At 37.2% G+C, this 20,200-nt stretch overlaps 2 protein-coding genes across 4 annotated transcripts in view; one reads left to right on the forward strand and one right to left on the reverse strand.

Annotated features, from left to right (window-relative positions):
- LOC113531878 (serine/threonine-protein kinase D3) overlaps positions 1–16,381 on the reverse strand; it is a 57,719-nt gene extending 41,338 nt beyond the window's left edge. For all 3 annotated transcript variants that reach the window (XM_053242093.1, XM_053242094.1, XM_053242092.1), the window contains exons 1-2: positions 16,103–16,381; positions 15,091–15,653 (exon numbers count right to left, since the gene is read on the reverse strand). In XM_053242093.1, the coding sequence (XP_053098068.1) occupies positions 15,091–15,390 (300 nt within the window). In that variant the 5' untranslated portion in view covers positions 15,391–15,653; positions 16,103–16,381. The remainder of the gene's footprint in view (positions 1–15,090; positions 15,654–16,102) is intronic.
- Positions 16,382–16,493: 112 nt separating this feature from the next.
- Positions 16,494–19,846, forward strand: si:ch73-111k22.3 (pleckstrin homology-like domain-containing protein). The gene is made up of 2 exons (XM_026922922.3): positions 16,494–17,138; positions 17,981–19,846. Exons 1-2 carry the CDS (start codon positions 16,971–16,973, stop codon positions 18,191–18,193), a joined length of 381 nt encoding a protein of 126 aa, XP_026778723.2. The 5' UTR covers positions 16,494–16,970; the 3' UTR covers positions 18,194–19,846.
- The last annotated feature ends 354 nt before the right edge of the window (positions 19,847–20,200 follow it).

Raw genomic sequence — 20,200 nt, forward strand, 5'->3', positions numbered from 1 at the left:
AAAATACTGTTAGAACAAGCTAACATGCTATGATAACATGCCATTTATTTTCATTGTTACACAGGGATGTTTTAATTATTTTCTACTGTTAATTATTTTGTTTACTTTTTTACAAATAGTGTAATATATATATATATATATATATATATTACACTATTTGTAAAATATATATATATATATGTATAAATACATATATATTTGTCATAAATAAGTATTGTACTGTGGTTAGGTTTTTTATTTTGAATTTTTTTTTGTTTTGTTTTTTTCATCTGTTTTTGTTTTTTTTTTTAAATTTTTTTTTATTACTTAAATTTAAAAAAAAAAACTTGTGGATGTCAAGTTGATGCACTTCTTCCTACAGAGTAGTCGAGTGTGTTTAAGCAGTTTCAATATGGTAATTTTATGTGGCCATCTTAAGTGAGATGCTTCAGTTACAAATTGATCATTTTAAAGCTTATTAGTTAAAAAAAAAGTATCATATTGTTATCAGCCAATACAGTTTCAGTATCAGTGTCTGAACCGAAAAAGTGGTATTTCTACTTAACATCATTAATCATTAAGTTTCAAGTTCACCTTGTTCAACTTAGGATGATCAACTCGTAATCATCCTGGACTCAAACCTGGTGTTAATAAAGATGTGTCTGATATCTGCACAAGTCTGTGTTTATTTAAACTTTTCATACAGCATGTTGAGAACAGGAAAGCAGTGCATGATGGGACTAACACAGCCAGGCAGAGGGTGTTTCCTGGTGCTGTTTCCATGCCTCTTGGCCATCCAGAAGAACAAAAGCATCTTGTCTGAGGCAACGACAATCGGAAACACAACTGTGAAGAATAATTGTTTCACACTGATACACAGAGCTGCTTATCTATGGAAAGATGGAGAAATCTGCATATCACTGTCATTTATCAGATATAGATAAAATGCAAAATAGTTCTAATACAAACTATATACCCATTGTGCATTCATGCTCCTTTAATAGGCCTTCACTCTGTTTCCACTGGGAATGAGCCAGTATTCATGATAATTGCCTAGCTGAGTGTCATTTCCATCACGTGCACTTAAAAGGATTATGGGGTTGCTTTATTCTCATTTAAATCTAGCCAAAATAAGCAATCATTATTCTGGCATCAATATGGAATGTAGTGACATTTTAAAGGGTCCCTAATAGCAGCATAATGTTTATGTAGATTGTCATGAGCTACTGCTTTTCACCATATCTTTAATTTTTCTAAAATTGGTTTCACAGGAAATCTGTTATGGCATTTTACCCCAAATAGTCAACAAGTGAAGCTAATGTAGATAGAAGTTTATCTCCTCCAAAACCCTTTCTGCAATATATATTTCCAGATCGTCTTATACTTCATAATTTAATTGGGCAATTGCATTTCTAAATAAATGATTTGCAAACCAGGAATGAAGGTCCGAATTTAGAAATCAGTGCTGTTGTATTCTCGATTCTAACTTTTCAAAAGACACTGATTCATATTCTATAACAACAGCTCTGACAGTGGTCCTGACTGCAAGGCAAATCACAGGTATGTATTAATGCGCTTGTTCTAATACGTTATCGTTTCTATAGTAACGACTTACACAGGGACTTTTTGGCAGATGCTGCATATAATCTAACTTGAATAATACATGGATTTTTTTTAAAATGTGCTGTTATTTAACAAAGAAAAACTTATAATGGCTGAAATGTTGAAGTTTTTTTTATAATGAGACGTTGACTTAACATTTATAGACGGAGTCTCAGCTCTTTACAACAGTCAGTAAGTTTTCCACCATGAGAAAGTCTTCAGGACAGAGGAGTTTAAGCTTTAATAATATTCAGTCTAAGATCTAATATTCAATAAAATACAATTGCTTTCACTAACGTCCCACACGAAGCTTGTCTGTGCTTATCAACTACATGCTGAATAAGGTTAAAATTGCGTACATTTTCTTTTAGCTGAGCAATTCCTTTACATTTTTGCAAACGCTAGAACGAGTGATCATCCCCAGCATGCCCATTGGACTTTCAATCATGGAGATGTGTAGCCATTCATCCAAGGGGCTTGACTGGTTCTAATGAGTGGTGGCGAAATCACCACTATTTACACACTGTGTATGATTCACATCTGTGACATCATAACACTAAAATACCTTTGAGGTTGGAGGTTGTACCAGTTTCACCCAAATGGCTTCCTCATTTGCCTTTTATGAACTAGTCTTCTCTGTCCATAATAAAAGAAGTGGTGCTTGTTGAAATAATCGCCTATGAAGTAAATGGTTTTTACGAATGTACAGGTCTGTTTGTTCATTAAATATGTCGTTCAGATGTACATATTTTTGTCTGAGTGTGTTGTTGGGTTTGAAATACACTGAAGATTATTGGACCTTGGAGCTCTTAAGTGTTTTTTCATATATATGAACATCTCAACAGCACAGAATTCATCTAAGAGAATCACAACAATTCTTAAAATACAAGGCGTGTTGAATGTTCTGCACTAGTGACAAGAAGGTTCTGAGATCAAATCGCAGGACCACCAGAAAGCCACAGTGGAAGATCTTTAACTGTCCAGCTGTATGTTCAGATTACATTCTTGTTGAAGTGACTCTGGATTAAAACTTTTGCCAAAGAGAATCACTGGTTGTGTTTAAATGGCAAGGTGTTCATCAATTTAAAATAACTTGTTGGATTGCAGATTCAGAATAAACTGTTTCTATATTCACATTCATTTTGGCAACATTTTAAAAATCTCTGTTTACATGTATGTTACAGTTAATCCAAACCAAAAAAAAATCTAACTTGCTAACAATTGTTTAGCATTTTTAGAGTTAAAACTTGTTTTTTTTTGTCAAATTAAAAAACATCCCCAAATGTCCTCATTAAGAAAAATATAATAGAACAATTTGTGTCCTACATACTTCTAAATTACTAGCTTACAGTGTTTCACCCTTTTTAAATTTGTAAAATAATCTAATAGGGCTAGTTTTTTCTACCCAACATGCACTGTGACACAAACAGTGGTGATAGTATTCAGATTCAAAAGTGTACATGGCAATTATTCATCTATGTAAAGGATTATTAATCAGATTATTCTCTGGTAAAAATCTGATTCGTAATGGCCTTGGCTGGTTTACTCTATTTGTTTGGTGCCAGCTACCAATCAGATCCCAGTTTCCAAAAAGCAACAGAAATGTAACCTATCTTAATCGGTAGAAAGACGTGTTCGATGAGATGCTTTTGCAAAACTCAGCCCAGATTATCATTGGACGATTAAAAACGTACATACTGTACTGTAAGCATATAACACATTTAAATTACATAAATAATATAACTTAATAGTTACACTATTAGTACAGCTAGTTGTTGTTTAACAGTGTTGTTAGTTTCAGTACCCAATGCCTGCGTGCAGTAGCAGTGATCTCCGGATGTGTTGACTCATTAAAATAACCCAAGCTAAACAAACTCCTCTCTAGACAACATTGATGATTGTGAAGGTGGTGGCCCCGACAGGGCAAACTTTAACCAGGCTGGAAACAGCCAAAGCAAGACAAAAACACAAAGTCCAGACAGTCATGTCATAATACACAGGCCGAAGAGAACGGTCCACCCGTCTACCGTCTTTCACCCATTCAATACAGGCGCCACCTCCAAATCCTCAAGCCTCCGTGTAGTCTATAACAGCAAAACCAGTCTCCAGAAATTCTGGCGATTTTTGATTACAGGAAGCCATCTTAAATACAGCAACCAAAAAAGCTCACAGAGCTTGTCATAGAGAGGTCACCTTCAATTCAATCTGTAGATTGGACTATTGGCAGCTCAGTGCTCAATTCTGGGTGAAATCAATCAAGCAGAGGTCGTATAAATGGTATAAATCAAACTATGCAAAGTACAAAAGCTAAATAAGCTCTTCGGCTCCTGGGCTCTCAGAACCAGTTTTACTGTTTTTGATTCCTTTATGAAGACCTGTTGAAGTTGATGGATTTAAAAAAAAAAGTCTGAAGAGTTTTTATTTGTCTGTGTCAGGTGCATCACAAGATAACACTTCCATTTTAACCATCACCTTTCTAAAATTCGACAGTTATAAGGGGATGAAGAATACGTTGGAAATGCTGGAGTTATGATTTACATTACCTACATTACCCTGCCACCCTCACTGTGAATCAAGCTAGACTAAGTTTACCCAGTGTAAGTTACACCTATGAAGATAAGTTTTCAGAAATTTTGACAATTGAAATTGAGCTCAGATGCATCCCGTTTCCACTGATCATCCTTGAGATATTTCAACTGGCTTAAAGTTCACACAGTTTGGACAGACATACCTTGGTGTACATATTATCTGGGGCAAAAGGAATTGTTTATAGACTCCCATTCAGAATTGTGTCACGGCACAGATTTACGAAGGGACACAGAAAAGTTTCTGCAGCTTTGAAGCCAAACTAAGCCACTGGGGAGAAGATAATCACACAGAAAGGTGGCACAGAACCTGAAGGCCACTCTCACAAAACTCCAGAGGTCCTGTGTGGAAATGGGAGAACCTGACAGAAGGACAACCACTTCTGTAACCCCTGAACAAACAGACCTTTACGTTAAAGTGGCCAGACAAAAGCAACTCCTCAATATAAAGCACAGTATAACTCGCAGGCCATGAGAAACAAGATTCTAAGTTCTGATGAAACTAAGATTGAATTCTTTAGCCCAAGAGCCCAGTGTTACATCTGGAGGAAAACAATCACCTATGTAAATCCAACCCTACAGCGAAGCATGGTGGTGGTAGCATGATAGGGATGTTTTACTGGATTGGGAGAAAGATGAACGGCTCAAAGTACAGAGACATCCTTGAAGAACTTGTGCTCAAAAATGTACAGGACCTCAGACTCGGGCATTTTGCAACAGGACAGTGGCTCGAGACTTGGTCAGAAAATTGCGGGAGTGTCTGTGGAACTAGTCTGTGAATGTCCTTGAGTGGCCCAGCCAGAGCCCAGACTTATACCTCATTAAACATCTCTGGAGAGACCTGAAAATATAACGACACTCCCCATCCACCTTGACAGAGCCTAAGAGGTTCTGCAGAGAGGAATGGGAGACGATCTAAAAACCCAAATGTGCCAAGCTACACAAGAGTACATGCACACAAAAGGTGTTTTAAAAAACACAGAAAGGGTCTGAGAATTGTGTAAATGTGATATTCTGTTTTTTGTTTTTTTTTTGTCTAATAAGTGTAAGATTATTTCAGTCCTTCTGCAAACAAATAAGGGAACAAAACAAATTTGATCCATTTTAAAATAAGACTAAAGCACAAAAAACACACTGCAAATATCAGCGAGAAGCAAACAATTCTGTAGGTAAATAACGTTTTCACAATCCACGGGTTGTGTGATAAAAACATGCTGTGTCACCGCTAATGTGCCAGTATATAATTATAGACTCATTAGATCACACTGAAGCAGTAAATATTTAAAAGGTTTTAATGCAACTTTGAAAGAAATTTCAGAGCCCCAGTTTACATGAAGGAACTGTGTAACATCTGTGATTTATGATGTGACTTATGAAACGTCTAAACTCCCGATAACACCTTCTGTTTCTGTACACCATTTTAATGAACTTGGCGAGTGGCATCTTCAATAGCATGCAGCAATGACCTTTTCTGAGACGGGTGTTTACCTTCAGCACAACACAACTTGGGATTCCACTGCATGGGTGTAATAGATGAAAATAGCATATTGTGATTATATTGATACACTTGCTATGTATTAAAACTATCGGGTGACAATTATCTGACCAAAATTACTTGTTTTTATTTTTAGGCCCGAACTACAATTTATCAACACAACATATCAGGAACCTCTGTTACTGACGAGAAAAAAACTGTAGTGTGCTAAATTTGTGTCTGTATTGTTAGGGCCAATATTGCAATAACGATTATTAACGATATAACGATGATGCAATAACAACATATTGTACAGCCCTTCGGTGTACAGCCTGACTTAGCTGTGAACACATACTTCCTGTGACATTCTCTTAATGGAATTCAGTCTCTCCAGCAGAGTGGTTTATGCATTAAACAGGTAATGACCCTGAACTGTGCACACTGAGCTCACTCACACACACTAGTTGATGTAAAGCATTTAGTTTAAGCATGACTGCTCTGCTGGAGTGCAAAGCCTAATCGTATCGACGTATTTAAAGGGGAATTCCGTTCTGTTCTGCTTTTAGACCTTCAACTTTGGTTATTATATAGTTTGTTTTTAGACACAGCGACTTACCCATCCTTCCGTATCGCAACCCACACAACTTCAGAACCTAATATAGAGTATGTTCTAACTGTGCTTATAGTGCTGCGCCGTTGAAGTCTCAAATCTGATTGGTCAGAAGGTGTTGATTAATTTTCTATAACAGCAGCTCTGACAGGAGTTCCAGATACAAGACAAATCACAGGTTTATATTAATGCATTTTCTCTAATACATTATTGTTTCTATAGTAATTCACAGAGACTTGTATGGCAGATGCTTACATAGACAGACAACTTACATGAACATAATAATAATTATTATTATAAACAGTCATTTAACAAAGAAAAATGCAGTCTTAACAACTGATATGGTTCTGTGATGGGACGTTTACTTAGCATTTTTGGAGACTTCCAGTGTCATTGCTTTGTAACAGTATCGGTAAAGCTGTTCCTTTAAGATTTCATTTCAGTCAAAGGGCAGACTTCAGGATAGAGGACCTTGCGTTTTCTGTTTTCTTGGTAACAAGTTGCATTTTTGTCACATCACACCAGCCCGTAAGTGTTTTATTCCTTAAATAATAGCCAAATTAACAAAGTCTACTTAACAAAAACTTCCTTTTTACAGAACCTTTTTTATAGTCGAAGTGTTCTTTGACAATTAAAAGCATTACATGTTTACAAAGACTACTGAAAAGGAGGAAAATTGTAATGTGGCAGGATAGAAGTGCATAAACTCAGGGTGTGTTTTAATAGGGCCAATCAAGCAATCATCATAGCAGTTCCAGACACAGGTTGAAGCACAGTTGGGCAACATCAGAAAGTCTAAAACCAAATCCATAATGAGGAAATGAAAACAGGCATGAGTAGGTAAACCGGAATAAATATGAATGGAAACAAGGCTGAGGAACATACAGTAACAATGAATGAGATGTCGCAATGAAACAAAGACACAAGGAGGTATAAATAGGCAAATGTATCAAATGCTGAACACAGTGGGGAAACCAACCAATGGTAGAACAGGGGTGGAGACAGGAACCAGGAAGTGAAACAAACACATCTCACAATGATGCTGCATTCGAGGTGAAGCTGCAACTTGTAATCCGTCATCTACGACCGGTAAAAGCCACTGAAAACACCCCTTAACTTGAAATTTCAACTCGTCAACTTGGGGTAGTCTTCTCAAATACCACTTACTTCCCCATTTACAGAGTGACGTCAAATCAACATGGTCATGCACACTGTGTAAAGTCCATCTTCTCTACTTTTTAAATGAGTTTATAGCAGTACTGGCTTTAGATCAGTTAATATACAATTTACTACTTACAAAGCAGCAAGAATGCCGCATATGAACACAGGTTTTGCAGGCTGTAAATGGAAAAGTATTGAGGATGCTTTAAGGTGCTTTGAAAAAATTTGCGACAAACGTTCTGACTTTCTGCAGTGGTGATGGTGACACACATACTTCTTTTTATTGGAAGTTGTGCTTGAGCGGGACTACTTTTCTCAGGTTTTCCATCAAATTAGAGGACTTTGAGGTGCTAGCGATAATTTCCTTCCTGTGTGGGATGACATCACATTCTGGCTACCTGTGCCAGCCAGAAATTATTTTAACAATTCAAAATTAATTAATTTACATATTTTAGAATATTTTTATTTAAAAAACCTCTTGAGTAAGAGCATACAAAAATACATAACTGAGAAATAAGTGATACTCATCATGTGTACAACAGCAACACAAGCAAACAGTATTCCTGCCAGCCTGAAAGCAGTTTTACTTAGTTACACTTAGCCTGCAGCATTGCAATGAGGGAAACAGGGCCTCACACACTGGCTAAACCAAGACAAATTAGGATTCAAAGGCCTGTTTAAAGTAAACACTGAAATCTCTGCATTCTTGCATAGCCTGTGAATGATGTAAAAGCATGTCGGGAAGCAGATTCTTCGCATCCCAGGAATTATAAATCCATCAGCTATTTGGCCTGTGCCTTTTGTAAGACCAGTGCTGGTGCCAGAGTGTTTATGGACAGGTCCGTGAGCACACGCTGACTCAGAGTCACGTTCATTAACTATCATCGATCTCCTCAGCAACTATAAACTGATATGACGTTAAATCGATAGTTTGGTTGCAAATGCAATGTACACAACATTCCTCTTACCTCAAATGTAGTCAATCAGCCATGGCATGTCTGGTGTCTAAAGTCTGCTTCTCTAGTTTTGCACTCGAACTAACATCTAAGAGATGCTTACGTCCTCTAGTTATCTAAACTGCATGTCTAAACCAGCACACACTCACCTCAAACTATATTGAGCGTATCTGATGCTTAAACACCATATGTGTATCTCAAACACGCTTGTGTGGTTTCTTACACTGTTTTTTGGCATACTGTTATTTATAAAAATAGTCAAAAGAACGTTGCAGAGATAAAAACAGTCGTAGAACAGAGCAGGGTGTCACTCTGTGCAGGACTCAGGTAGGATGTGTGATAGAAGATGTTGTATGTTAGAAGAAATTTGAATGACAACCTGAATAATTATCATTTGGTTTGTATGTTTTATCTCTTTTGATGACTTTAAACATGCATCATCTTAAACTGGAGGATACAAGCTCCCTTTTCTTGTTATCTTCATTACTCATAAAATTTAAGAAGCACACTTCAGCTCAAATACATTGTATTTTTGGATGAGGTAATACCTTAAAATTCATACATTGTTAATGATTAAGACTGTTGTCCACATCCTAAAATGTATTGTTCAATTTTTCAGCTCATTGTGTTAACTTTATATGTAATCACCATTTTTATTCATTTTCTAGTGTGTTCATTCTGAACAAGTTATGTCATATGATTATTTTCTTCCGCTCCTGAAGCACGGAGCTGATTGAGCAGGCCTTGTGATGTTCTACAGCACACGAGCATGAGTTGCGAACTAACCGCCGCCTCCTCTTCCTCCTCACTACACAATCCTCCACTCTTCCTCCTCCACACACACTCGGATAACCAACAGGAGAGAATGGCGACCGGCAGGGGAGGGGAACTCCCTCCCCAACTTCCTGTCGACCTGAGGGGCTGTCCCCTCCCTAATCACCACCCCTACACACACACACACACACACACACACACACACACACACTCTGTCTCGCATGCACTGGGATGGGGAGGCTAACACACTGGCTCATCCAGCTGAAGCATGTCTACCTCATAACATTACACCAATTTGGATTTACAACAGGAACGGATTTTGTAATGCAAGTAACCACAGCTCTTAACAATAGTGGATCAATAGTGGCTTTCTGGCAGTCCTGAGATTTGAGCCCATCACTATGTGGTCACTAAAACCTGCACTTCTATGGGGCTCTTCTGGGAATGAAAGACTCTTCTATCTAAAAAGGTCAACTACTAACACAAACGTCAAAAGGAGTTCAGAAGCACACTTTCAGTCCCAACAAGACAGGATGCAGGTCATGTGTTGACCCACGGATGACATCATTCCATTAGTCTCCATGCTTTCCTGTCCTGTCGCTTAGGAGAGTTATTCAGTAAAGCTACAGCTGCTCGAAACTGAACTTCCAAACTGAAACTATACCGTCTTATCCATATTGTTCTACATGAAAATCATTATTATTAACCCTGGTGGACTGCATCCAACTTATTGTGTTATGCTAGCTAGCTGTCTAGGTTTATATAGGTACTGCAATGACAGGCACTCCGGGTATTAGCAGCTTAAACATTATTTTATATAATACACTCTTTTATAGAGTGATAGTAGCTAGGTACAACTGTCAAGCCTTCGTTGTAACACTAGTTAGCTAGTATTTAATAACCTGTTTCACTGTTTTGGTAGTATGTTTAGCAAACAATGACAACTCCAAAGACAAACTCTCATTACAATAACAGATAGCTTGTTATCTAGATTTAGTCAGAAGTTATTTAGATTTAGCAAAGATTTAGGTAACTGTGAGTGATTTTTGGAAACTGCTCCACACTGCCTTTCAAAATACTTGCAAGATGGTAAGAACAGCACGATAAACAGTATTCAACATATACAAAGTTGAGCCTCATTTATAATAAAGTTGTGTGAAATATTTTCATAAGTCAAACCAGACTAAAAAATCCTGTCAGATTTACAAAAGTTTCATTAACGGTGATTTTCTTCATACTCACGTGTTGCACTAACATATACTCAAGAGTGTATGTTGATAAATGCCAATCACACATAAATTACCAAGGATGTTCACAGCACAACTGATTTACATTCAGTGATGCAAACAAAAACTCCATAAAAGGCAAAGCTCGCAGTGAGCTGAAAACAACAAAGTAACAAATAAACAGTTAAAGAGGGCCTCCTATACTCAGCATGTATTAAATCTTCCAGTAAAGCAGCTCAGCCATTGCAGCGCATCAGTTACCATAGATACATAATAACTCTTCCCCCTTATATAGGGTGCCATTTCTTTTGTCACTGAATGGCAAGCCTTATTTGTTTTCATTTGTGGATCTGTTCTGGATCACTTTTTTTCAAGTCACCAATATAAAATGACTGACTTTCACAAAATTTTCACTAAATTTGGGCATGCATGCAACATAAATATTGTTTTATACATACATACATATACATATACATATATATATATATATATATATATATATATATATATATATATATATATATATATTTTTTTTAATTTTTTTTTTTTTAAACTCAGCGCTTTTGTAGGACATGAATGTTTTTCCCGAATTAACTCATTTTTCATGAATGCCACATTTCTTGTGTAAATGCTCCTGTGAACAATTTATGGGAAAAAAATTGCTTGTATCCAGCCTGTTAAATGAAACCCATTCCTACAGATGGACAAAAGATAGTAGCTATCCCATCAATCACTAAATAACATCATTTCAACTTTGCATATATGAGTTTTCCTAATCCGTTAAAATCCCAGCCAGCAGTGCTTACTTTTGTAACAACATGCCTTTCCTAATAGTTTCACTTGTAGTTACTGAATAATTTCTTGTAGTTACTGAATAGTATTCCATAAGATAAATTACAGAATAATATGGCTAGGAGGTTAAGAGGTTAGAAAGAGTTACCATGCCTACTTGAGTGGATTTATACCTTTAAAAACTTTGTTAAATAACTTAATTTGCAGCTCTGGAACTAAAGAAGCATATTACTACTTGCTACTAGCTTCAAGCATTTAATCTTGTACATTCAAATTCGAGTCAAAATGTGTCATCATGTTGGGATTTAGTCAGTAATCAGCATCACAATCTGCAAAACTGTGAGACGACTAATGCTGAAAACAGAACTGAATATAGCATTGGAGCAGACGATTTTACTTTACTTCAAACATCAATCAGCTAAGGCATATTTGTTGCTCGATGCTGACTTGTTTAGTTTTACACCTTTAACTATGAGGCTAATGTAGCTAACAACTATGAGCAAATATCTTCCATTCATACACTTGCTTCAAACTACATTGGCTCCACTTCGATGTCATTTTTGAAGAATCAGTTTAGTAAAATAGCAGCACTGGTAAGTTGTTAAAGATTTAAGCTCAAATGGGAACCTTGTTATTATCCACCACTGGGGGTGCAGTGATATCAGGCTGTACCATGGTAAAAAAAAAATAAAAAATACTGGTTGTCCAAGATGGCTGCCACTGTATGTTAAATTTATTATATAATTAATTTAGTTGTTATTATCTGGAGTTCTCAACCCTACAGGAGCTCTTAACTTCAAGTGATGAAAAAACTGTTGACATTTTATGTCATTATTTTGACTTAAGATCTCATTATTTCAAGATATTATGTCATTATTTTGACTTAAGAACTCATTATTTCGAGGTATTATCATTTTATTTTGATGTGTTATATCAGTTCGAAATACAAATGGTCAAAATGAGCACTACGACCATTAAATTCTGGCGATTTCAGCCTTAGGAGTCAAAGCCTTGACCAAACCTGAACACATCTGAATTGCAATCTAAGTAAATTACCATCATTATAGGTACACTATATGTCAACTGAAGCATTGTCTGGTTAACTTACTAACTGGGAAACTGCATACAGAATAAAAAATTATGAGCTAATATTAAATAAATTTGTCTTATTGATAGATTGCGGGGTGTTAAATGTTACTTCAGAAGTCAAAACAACAAGATTAAGAATAAGAAGATGTGTCATAAGAAGAAGAAACAATGAGATAATATGTTGAAATTATGAGCTAATAACTCAACATAAGGAATTATTACGTCAAAATAAGATATTAAGTCGAAATAACAATGCAATATCTGGAAATAACAAATTATTAAGTTGAATTGAAATAATGGCATAGCACTTTTTTTTTCACAACTTGTGGTTCAGGACTCCGTACAACACTGATCTCATGAAAAAGTGAATATACGAAGTGTGTGATATTTCTGTTTCTGTACTGTTTCCTTTAACTACAAATGGCTGGCCAAAAATATAAATCTTTTCATATTCTTTTCACATTTTGCCTTAAGAAATATATAAACATAGCAGTTAGTAAGTGCCTTAACTGATGGAAATGTTTTACAGTTTAGTAAAGAAAGCATTTAAGCAGTGTAAAACTGTATTGCATCATAATTATTACCATCATTATGATTTATCACCATGCTTTGATTTACATTTATTATATGCATTACATCAAATTACTTTACCGGATGATAGGTCTGTTTCCCAATTACATAAACCAAAGTTAGCGAAGCTCCACTTCACTGCACTCACACCCCCAGTTTAGCTTCTGTGTGTGACATTACTGAGGAACTGCATGCGGTTTGAGGGATGGAAAAGATTTTGGGTGAGATAGAATCCCATAACATTTGCATGCCTTTAGGACAAATTAAATGAAACCGTATCACCAACATGATATTTAGTATGTTGGTTTTACTACATCATCACAAGCAGCAAAAGTGATAGTTAAACAGTGGGTGTTAAAGTTCAGAATTTTAAAAAATGTATTGAAGTTTAAAAGTTTATATCTTGTTTATGAAATGTGATAGATTTTTTTCTACATTATCAACTTTCAGTAGCCTTTTCAAGCAGCTCAAATGGAGTGCTAATTCTGATAGTATAAATATACAGTCATTACTGTTGCACATTTATTCAATCAGTACTGCTGCTACAGGTTTCAGTCTGTAGGCACCATATCAACTTTGCCACATACTCTTCTGCTAAATTTGCACTTTCTCTCTTTTTTTTTTTTTTTGCTATGTTCTACTTACAATCCTTGATGCCTTTGCTGTATCATACTTGCAGTCTAGTATCTAGGATGTGCTGTCTTGTCCTATTTAGCTTATTGTTTATTGGTGATTACTGAGCAGTTCCTTCAACAACGTTGTGTGGCACTAAAAAGCGACTTCTTGACCCAAGTGGGAAGTTGTGGCTGAGAGGTTAAAGGCCTGGAGCTACTAATCAGAAGGTTATGAGTTTGAATCCCAGGCGTATTGAGCTGTCTGGATCCTGCAAAACTTTTGCACTCGGGTGGGGGGGAAACGTTTGCACTCGACTGTGCAAACTCCAGTGTAAAACTAAAAAAGCAAATGGGGACAACATACAAATGTGTATGAATGACTTGGTTTGAGCTAAATGGAAAACTGTATTTTTTTTTTTTTTTTTTGCTGTAGGGGAGAGCTGGCATTACTGTAACACAGTACAAAAACAGTTTGTTTCCTCTAAGTGCACTATGAAACTGTGACTTCATTACGTAAATATACATTTATGTCACTTCGCTGTGTCCATCTCCACAAAAACAAAAAAACGGCGAGACTGATTCACTCTTTCTGGAGATATTTACGAAAAAACCCCAGAGAACAAAACCAAAATGATTATTATTCTCATATTGTTTTTTCCTTTCAATCCGTGCAGTTGTGAACACTTACCTCTACCCTCACTGTTAGCTTCGTTTTCAGAGTTTGTGCATGCTAATTCTTGGTTGCAAGATTACGAGAAAGCATGAGTGCAACCTGCAGCACAATTGTAACAAAAGTGCATCTTGCTTCAGAGGGTCTCAGACTGTTAAGTGCAGTAAGAGGTGATAAGCACTGACAGAACAGATGCACACTAATTTCTGCACTAGGATGAAGTTTTTAGATGAAGCTCTCAAAAAGATGTTATCCTTTTTTTTTTTAACTCTCAGTTATTGTTAAACCATAGTAACCATATGTCATAACCATGATATAACTGATAAAACAAGAAATTCTTTGAGCTCTCAGTAAAGAGCTCGATTACATCAGTCCATTTCAATATATCTTTAAATGAATGATTGTTTTATGTGTAATTACTGTAAAAAATTTCCAAGCTGCCTTCAAAGGTTTCTCTCATGAGTTATGAATGTATAATTTTCATGTGATATTTCCTGATAATTTTTTTCTCAAGTTTTTGAGTGGTGTTACAATTGACCCACTGACTTTTTTTAAAAGTGTAACACAACTCGCTTTAGTTTGAGTGAAAATGTACAGAGTGTACTCGCTGATGATTTTGGAAGACTTGCATTTGATAAAAGAAACGAGCGTTCATGCTTGTGTGTGAGAAATATCAATTAAATCATTCTTTGGTGATTTAAATCAAAACAAACAAAAAAAGTCACAATGCCAGTGAAGCCAGGTCTCCACTACAGTTCCTTGAAGGGTCTGTACTTCTAGTAACACGAAGGGTGTGAGGTCAAATCCCCTCAACTTCTCATCTGTAAGCTTGGATTGAACTCATCCTCAGTTATATCTGAGAATATCTGGACAGAAGTTTCTGCCGGGTGAATGGCTGTAATGTGACACTCTGGGTTATAACAGTGGAGGTGCTGGTGTAAGCCTGTAGGTGTCGGGTAATTCAACACCAGAACACTTGTGTGTTTACCTTCTGGTCCACGATGGAGCACACGAGCTCTTTGACCGCCGACAGGGACACATCTGCGGGGTCCAGGTTCACCGTTTCCCTGGTGAGGCCGATCTGCAGCAGGAAGGACACGCCGTGGAAGGACTCGCGGGAGTGGGTCGGGCTCGGGGCGCTCGCGCTGCCGTTAGACAGGCGGCCACAGAGCGTGGCGGGGGGGCTCGCGGAGGGCGAGGGCGAGGGCGCGAGCGGGGCGGCGGGATGCGCGGGGACGGGAAACGGTCTCGGGAAGGACGGAGGGGACGAGCTGCCGCACGAGGACATTTGCACTCTTTCGGCTTGTTTTTTCAACACTTATCAGCTCGGGAGAAGTCCAGCATGTCTCAGATCCTGCTTTCACAGCTGATAATAATTCATTGCTATGCTTTCCACTTGTTTGGTTTTGCTTGTTTATTTGTTTGTTTGTTTGTTTACATCCACTTTGGTCTTTTGATTTACAAAGGAATACAGAATTAAACGCACAGTCTTTGGATACTTGGACTGAAAATGTAAATCCAGCGCGCGAGGTCCGACAACATCCAGGATCACTGCAAAACAAGTGTTAAAATGTTACAATGCACCGGAATATCCTCCAGCAAATGTGTGTGCTGGGGAGGGATTAAGTTAATGTGTAACTGTAAACATTATTAAACAAACGCATTGATTCAACAATTACTAAATTACATCCACACTAACACAATCGAGTAACCTGAATACTCGAAACAGAAATTGAGATTTATGGATCATGTGTTAGACTCATTACCCAGACTAGTCCAGCCATCCTCATAGCCTGCTATCATATACTGTATTTACACAAACACCCGAGGTTAATGCACATCTGGACAAACATCTGCACCCCATTAACGCTGTTCTGCAGCCCAGTAAAGCATCATGTGGAATTATAAGCGAAGCGAGCACGGTAGAGCCTACTACTTCTTACTCTCACTTCAGTGCTGGATTGATAAGGAGCCAGTGGTAGGGAAAAGTTCTCCGTTACCTTTCTCCAAAGGGCGGGTTTCCTTCCCTGAGATGCCAAATTCCACCATAGGCCACTTTTATTTATGTCCATTTCCCCCAGTGTGCCACATAAAGCTCGTGTAAGCAGCAGGCTCTCAGGGTCCTGATGCTCTTCTGCAACGCTCTCTTTAAAAGTTTTACTTCTGAGTCTCTGCTCTCACGTTTTCCAACTTCTCAGCCAGAAAACTTTTCCATCCCGTTCATGCGTATCCCATTAGAGCAGAGTCTCTCTCTCTCTCTCTCTCTCTCTCACTCCTGGCCAATGTGAATAATACGGCTAAACGACGCAGAACCAAACGCTTCTGGGATTATGAGTCCGCCTGCTTTTCCTCTCAAGGCGTTCTGCCGGTAAAACTACATTTTCCGACAAGCGGAATAAAGCGGATGTCTTACGCGCATGCGCTCTTTCAATAAACACGAGCTACGAGTTTGTGTTTTCCCTCGGTAGAGAAATATCGGCAAAAATAAATATATATATTTTTAAAAAATAAACAGGTTACAGCTTTTGTAATCAAAAATGAGACTGTACACTAAAATGTGATAAAACACTAAGTGAACAGACGAGTCCAGTAAAAATATAGTTTCCACAATGTAAATATGATGTTCGCGCATGCGCAGTTTTAATTCGCGCTTCCTCTAGGTAGTATAATACTTTAGGATGATAAATTCAGAGGTTTTCCTCTGAAGGCGAATGAAGGACAAGACCGAGAGCAAATTCAGCCATGAGAAAATATGACAAGGTTTAATACCAAGTTAAAAAATAATCTTGTGAAACTACATTTCGCAGAAATGTAAAGGATCTCTGTAGCGCATGCGCAGTTCGGATTCACTTGTAACGGGCTCTAGTGATGGCCGGAACGTCTGCGACCTCTAACGGTGCGACGGGAAAGCGCTCAGAGGAGGCAGAAGAGGCTAAAAAGGGATGGCTGTCCAAAAAAACTCATTTCACACGTCGCTGGAAGCCAGCATGGTTTCAGATCAAGGAGTCCAAGCTTTACTACGGCGGAAACGACAAGGTAAAGGCGTGGAGAGAGGTGTAGCTAGTGTCCCAGCTTACTCCCGGCTTTTAACGCACTTAAGAAGGATTAACAGCTTCATTAACACCTCGACACACCATTACATATCCAGGTAGACATATTATGAAATAAATTACTGATCAAATTCACTTTCTTGAGCGTCCAAACTTGCAGCAGGTCTGATTTCTCAGACGCTGTTGTTATGGGTTACTATGGCAACCAGACGCCGTTGCTTTGCATGGCCAGAACAGTGCCTTCTTTATACAGTTATCTACTCTTGCATGATCTATTTTAACTCAAGATCTTGTAGAATCTCCAGCTATGCATTAACTCTTTTTACCAGAGACCAAAAATGAAATTTCCGTCTGTTTCGGGGTGCCTGTGTTCAGCATTGATTTGTGACGTCACACTCCACAGTAATGGTTAATGGCTTATATGAAACTAAACACTATGGGCTTTAAGAATTTGCAGTTTTTCATAAGTATGAGTTTGTTACCTAGCCTACTAGGTGTATATGTTATAAAAGCTTTAGTTGTGCTAATGTATCAGTGTTATTATGAAGCGGTGTGAATTGTTTTTCCAGCAGGAGGCTCAGACCCATTGCCCTGTTCACCAGCAGCTAAACACAGAGTCATGATACTCTACACACAGAAACCCAACAGTGTCCTGACTAATCTTATAACAGACTTGCAGAAATAAAATTAATTTGTTTATACTGATTGAAAATGTCTGATTAGCCGATTTCCATTCGGCGAACGCCAGTGTACTGTGAGAAAGGGATAAGCAGCATAAATTATGGCATGTTGAAGGTGAACTCACTACAAATGGTCTTATTCTTGCAGAATCCTGTTAAGTTTATCAGTCTGATTGGGGCAGAAATCGAGGCCCTGGAGCAGGATGGACGTTTTGACTGGACTATAAGACCACAGGGAAGTAAAAGGACCTTTTTCCTTCGGGCTGGATCGGCTGAGGAGCAGCAGCAGTGGATGGTGGCTATCTGTGAAGCGCAGATGAGCTCTGGAGAGCACACTTCAAATGCCTGTGTGGTGCAATAGTGTGTCTTATGTCTTTTAATATTGTCACAACAACATATTTTAACATTTTATCACATCAATAATGAAACTGTAAGCAAACCACAGCAGGAGGTTATTTGTGTTGTAGATTTTATACATAAGGAGTAAAACACTAATTAGACCGGGATGGTGTCAGGTTGTAACCACCACATGTAAACCACAAGCCGATTATTTTCCTATAACGGCACATCCCAAAGAGTTTTATTCCACCTATACTACAGCAATTTGCCAGTCATAACTATTTTTATGGATTAAAGAACGGCGCATACTTTTTATCCATTTAGAGTTACATTTTTTACAGTTGTGGAACGCCCACGCAACAAGTGAGTTCCTGTTATGACTCACATTATAACAGTCGTCCCCTCATCAGCTTCTCATTTTTCTCTCTCTCTTGAAGCTGATTGGCTAATAAGAAGCAAAATCAGCTTGTCACATTACTGAGAAACAACAAAGTGCAAACTCCTCTGTCAAGATTTTCCTGAAGGTTGAAAGCGTAAAAGCTCTGACACTGAGTGAAGTCCTCTTTCATATATGTTAAATATCTTCTTACAGAAAGCCTCACCAAAGCAACCTCTATCCTTTTTTCATGTTAAACACCAAAACCATTTTTCTTATTTTTTTCTTATTTTTTTTTTTAAAGCAGCTTTTTCTTAGGCTTGATTTATGTGAGCATAAGCCCTACAAGTTCTCTTTACTTTTCCTGTTATCTATGAGTGTTTGTTGTGATTGTATAGTTTGTTTTCTAGTATAATTAGGGAAAAGTTTGTGGACATCTGACCACCACACCCACTTTCTACTAGATTTTAGATAGATAGATAGATAGATAGATAGATAGATAGATAGATCACTTATTTAATCCCACCAAGCAACCTCTATCTTTTTTTGATGTTAAACACCAAAACAGTTTTGTTTTATTTTTTTAAGCAGCTTATTCTTAGGCTTAGTTTATGTGAGCATCAGCCCAACAAGTTCCTGTGTAAGTTGTTACTATAGAAACAATAACATTTTAGAATGAGTGCATTAATATCAACCTGTGAATTGAATTGTACTCAAACTACTGTCAGAGCTGCTGTTAAAGAAAATTAATCAACACCATCTGACCAATCACATTGAACATTGAACCTAGACAAGGACATAAAAGATACATATCTAAAAGTAAAAAGATAGCAATTACATAATATTTATAGCATTCTGTAGAATTTATCCACCTGAGCAGTTTGCAGTGATTGTGGACTTTACTATTTTATTTATATTACACACCCACAGAGGGCAGTGTTTAATAAAACATGTGAAAACTGTCAGTTTGCTCCTAGGAAGCTGCAGTTTTCGCTCACCTGTCGCTTTACTTCTCATCTGTTCATGTAAAAAATCAACAAAGCTAAGTAAAAAGCAATACAACATGACTATGGAAAATGATATACCTAAACATTAGCAAGCAGCATGAATATGAATTATGAATTATAGGCTACTAATAGATAAAATCATAATGGGATAAAACAGGACTGTTATTTCTGAACTTGTGAAAGGTGAATATCACTATGTCTGTGAAGATATTTCATTTTTTTTCTACTTGTATAAAGACATTTTATTCATTATTAATTGACTGGGAATTTGGGAGTATTCTGTCAGAAATATTTGTGTGTAATTTATTAATTTATTATATTTTAGACACATTAAAAAAAGTTAATATCTGATGTAGTTATGAAGTTCTTCATGTGTGTGCGTGTTTCACTGTAACCCTTTTTCTTTCTAAAGTTTGTGAGCATTTCTCTTTACTCTTCCTGTTATCTAATTGAGTGTTTGTTGTGATTGTATAGTTTGTTCTCTAGTATAATTAGGGAAAAGTTTGACCAAAAGTTTGACATCTGACCATCACACCCACTTTCTACTAGATTTTAGATAGATAGATAGATAGATAGATCATTTAATGAATCCCACAAGGAAATTCAAATAAAGAAAAGGATATGTATTAGATACATAGCAGGAGTG

The sequence above is a fragment of the Pangasianodon hypophthalmus genome, chromosome 19 (assembly GCF_027358585.1).
Source record: "Pangasianodon hypophthalmus isolate fPanHyp1 chromosome 19, fPanHyp1.pri, whole genome shotgun sequence".
NCBI lineage: Eukaryota > Metazoa > Chordata > Actinopteri > Siluriformes > Pangasiidae > Pangasianodon > Pangasianodon hypophthalmus.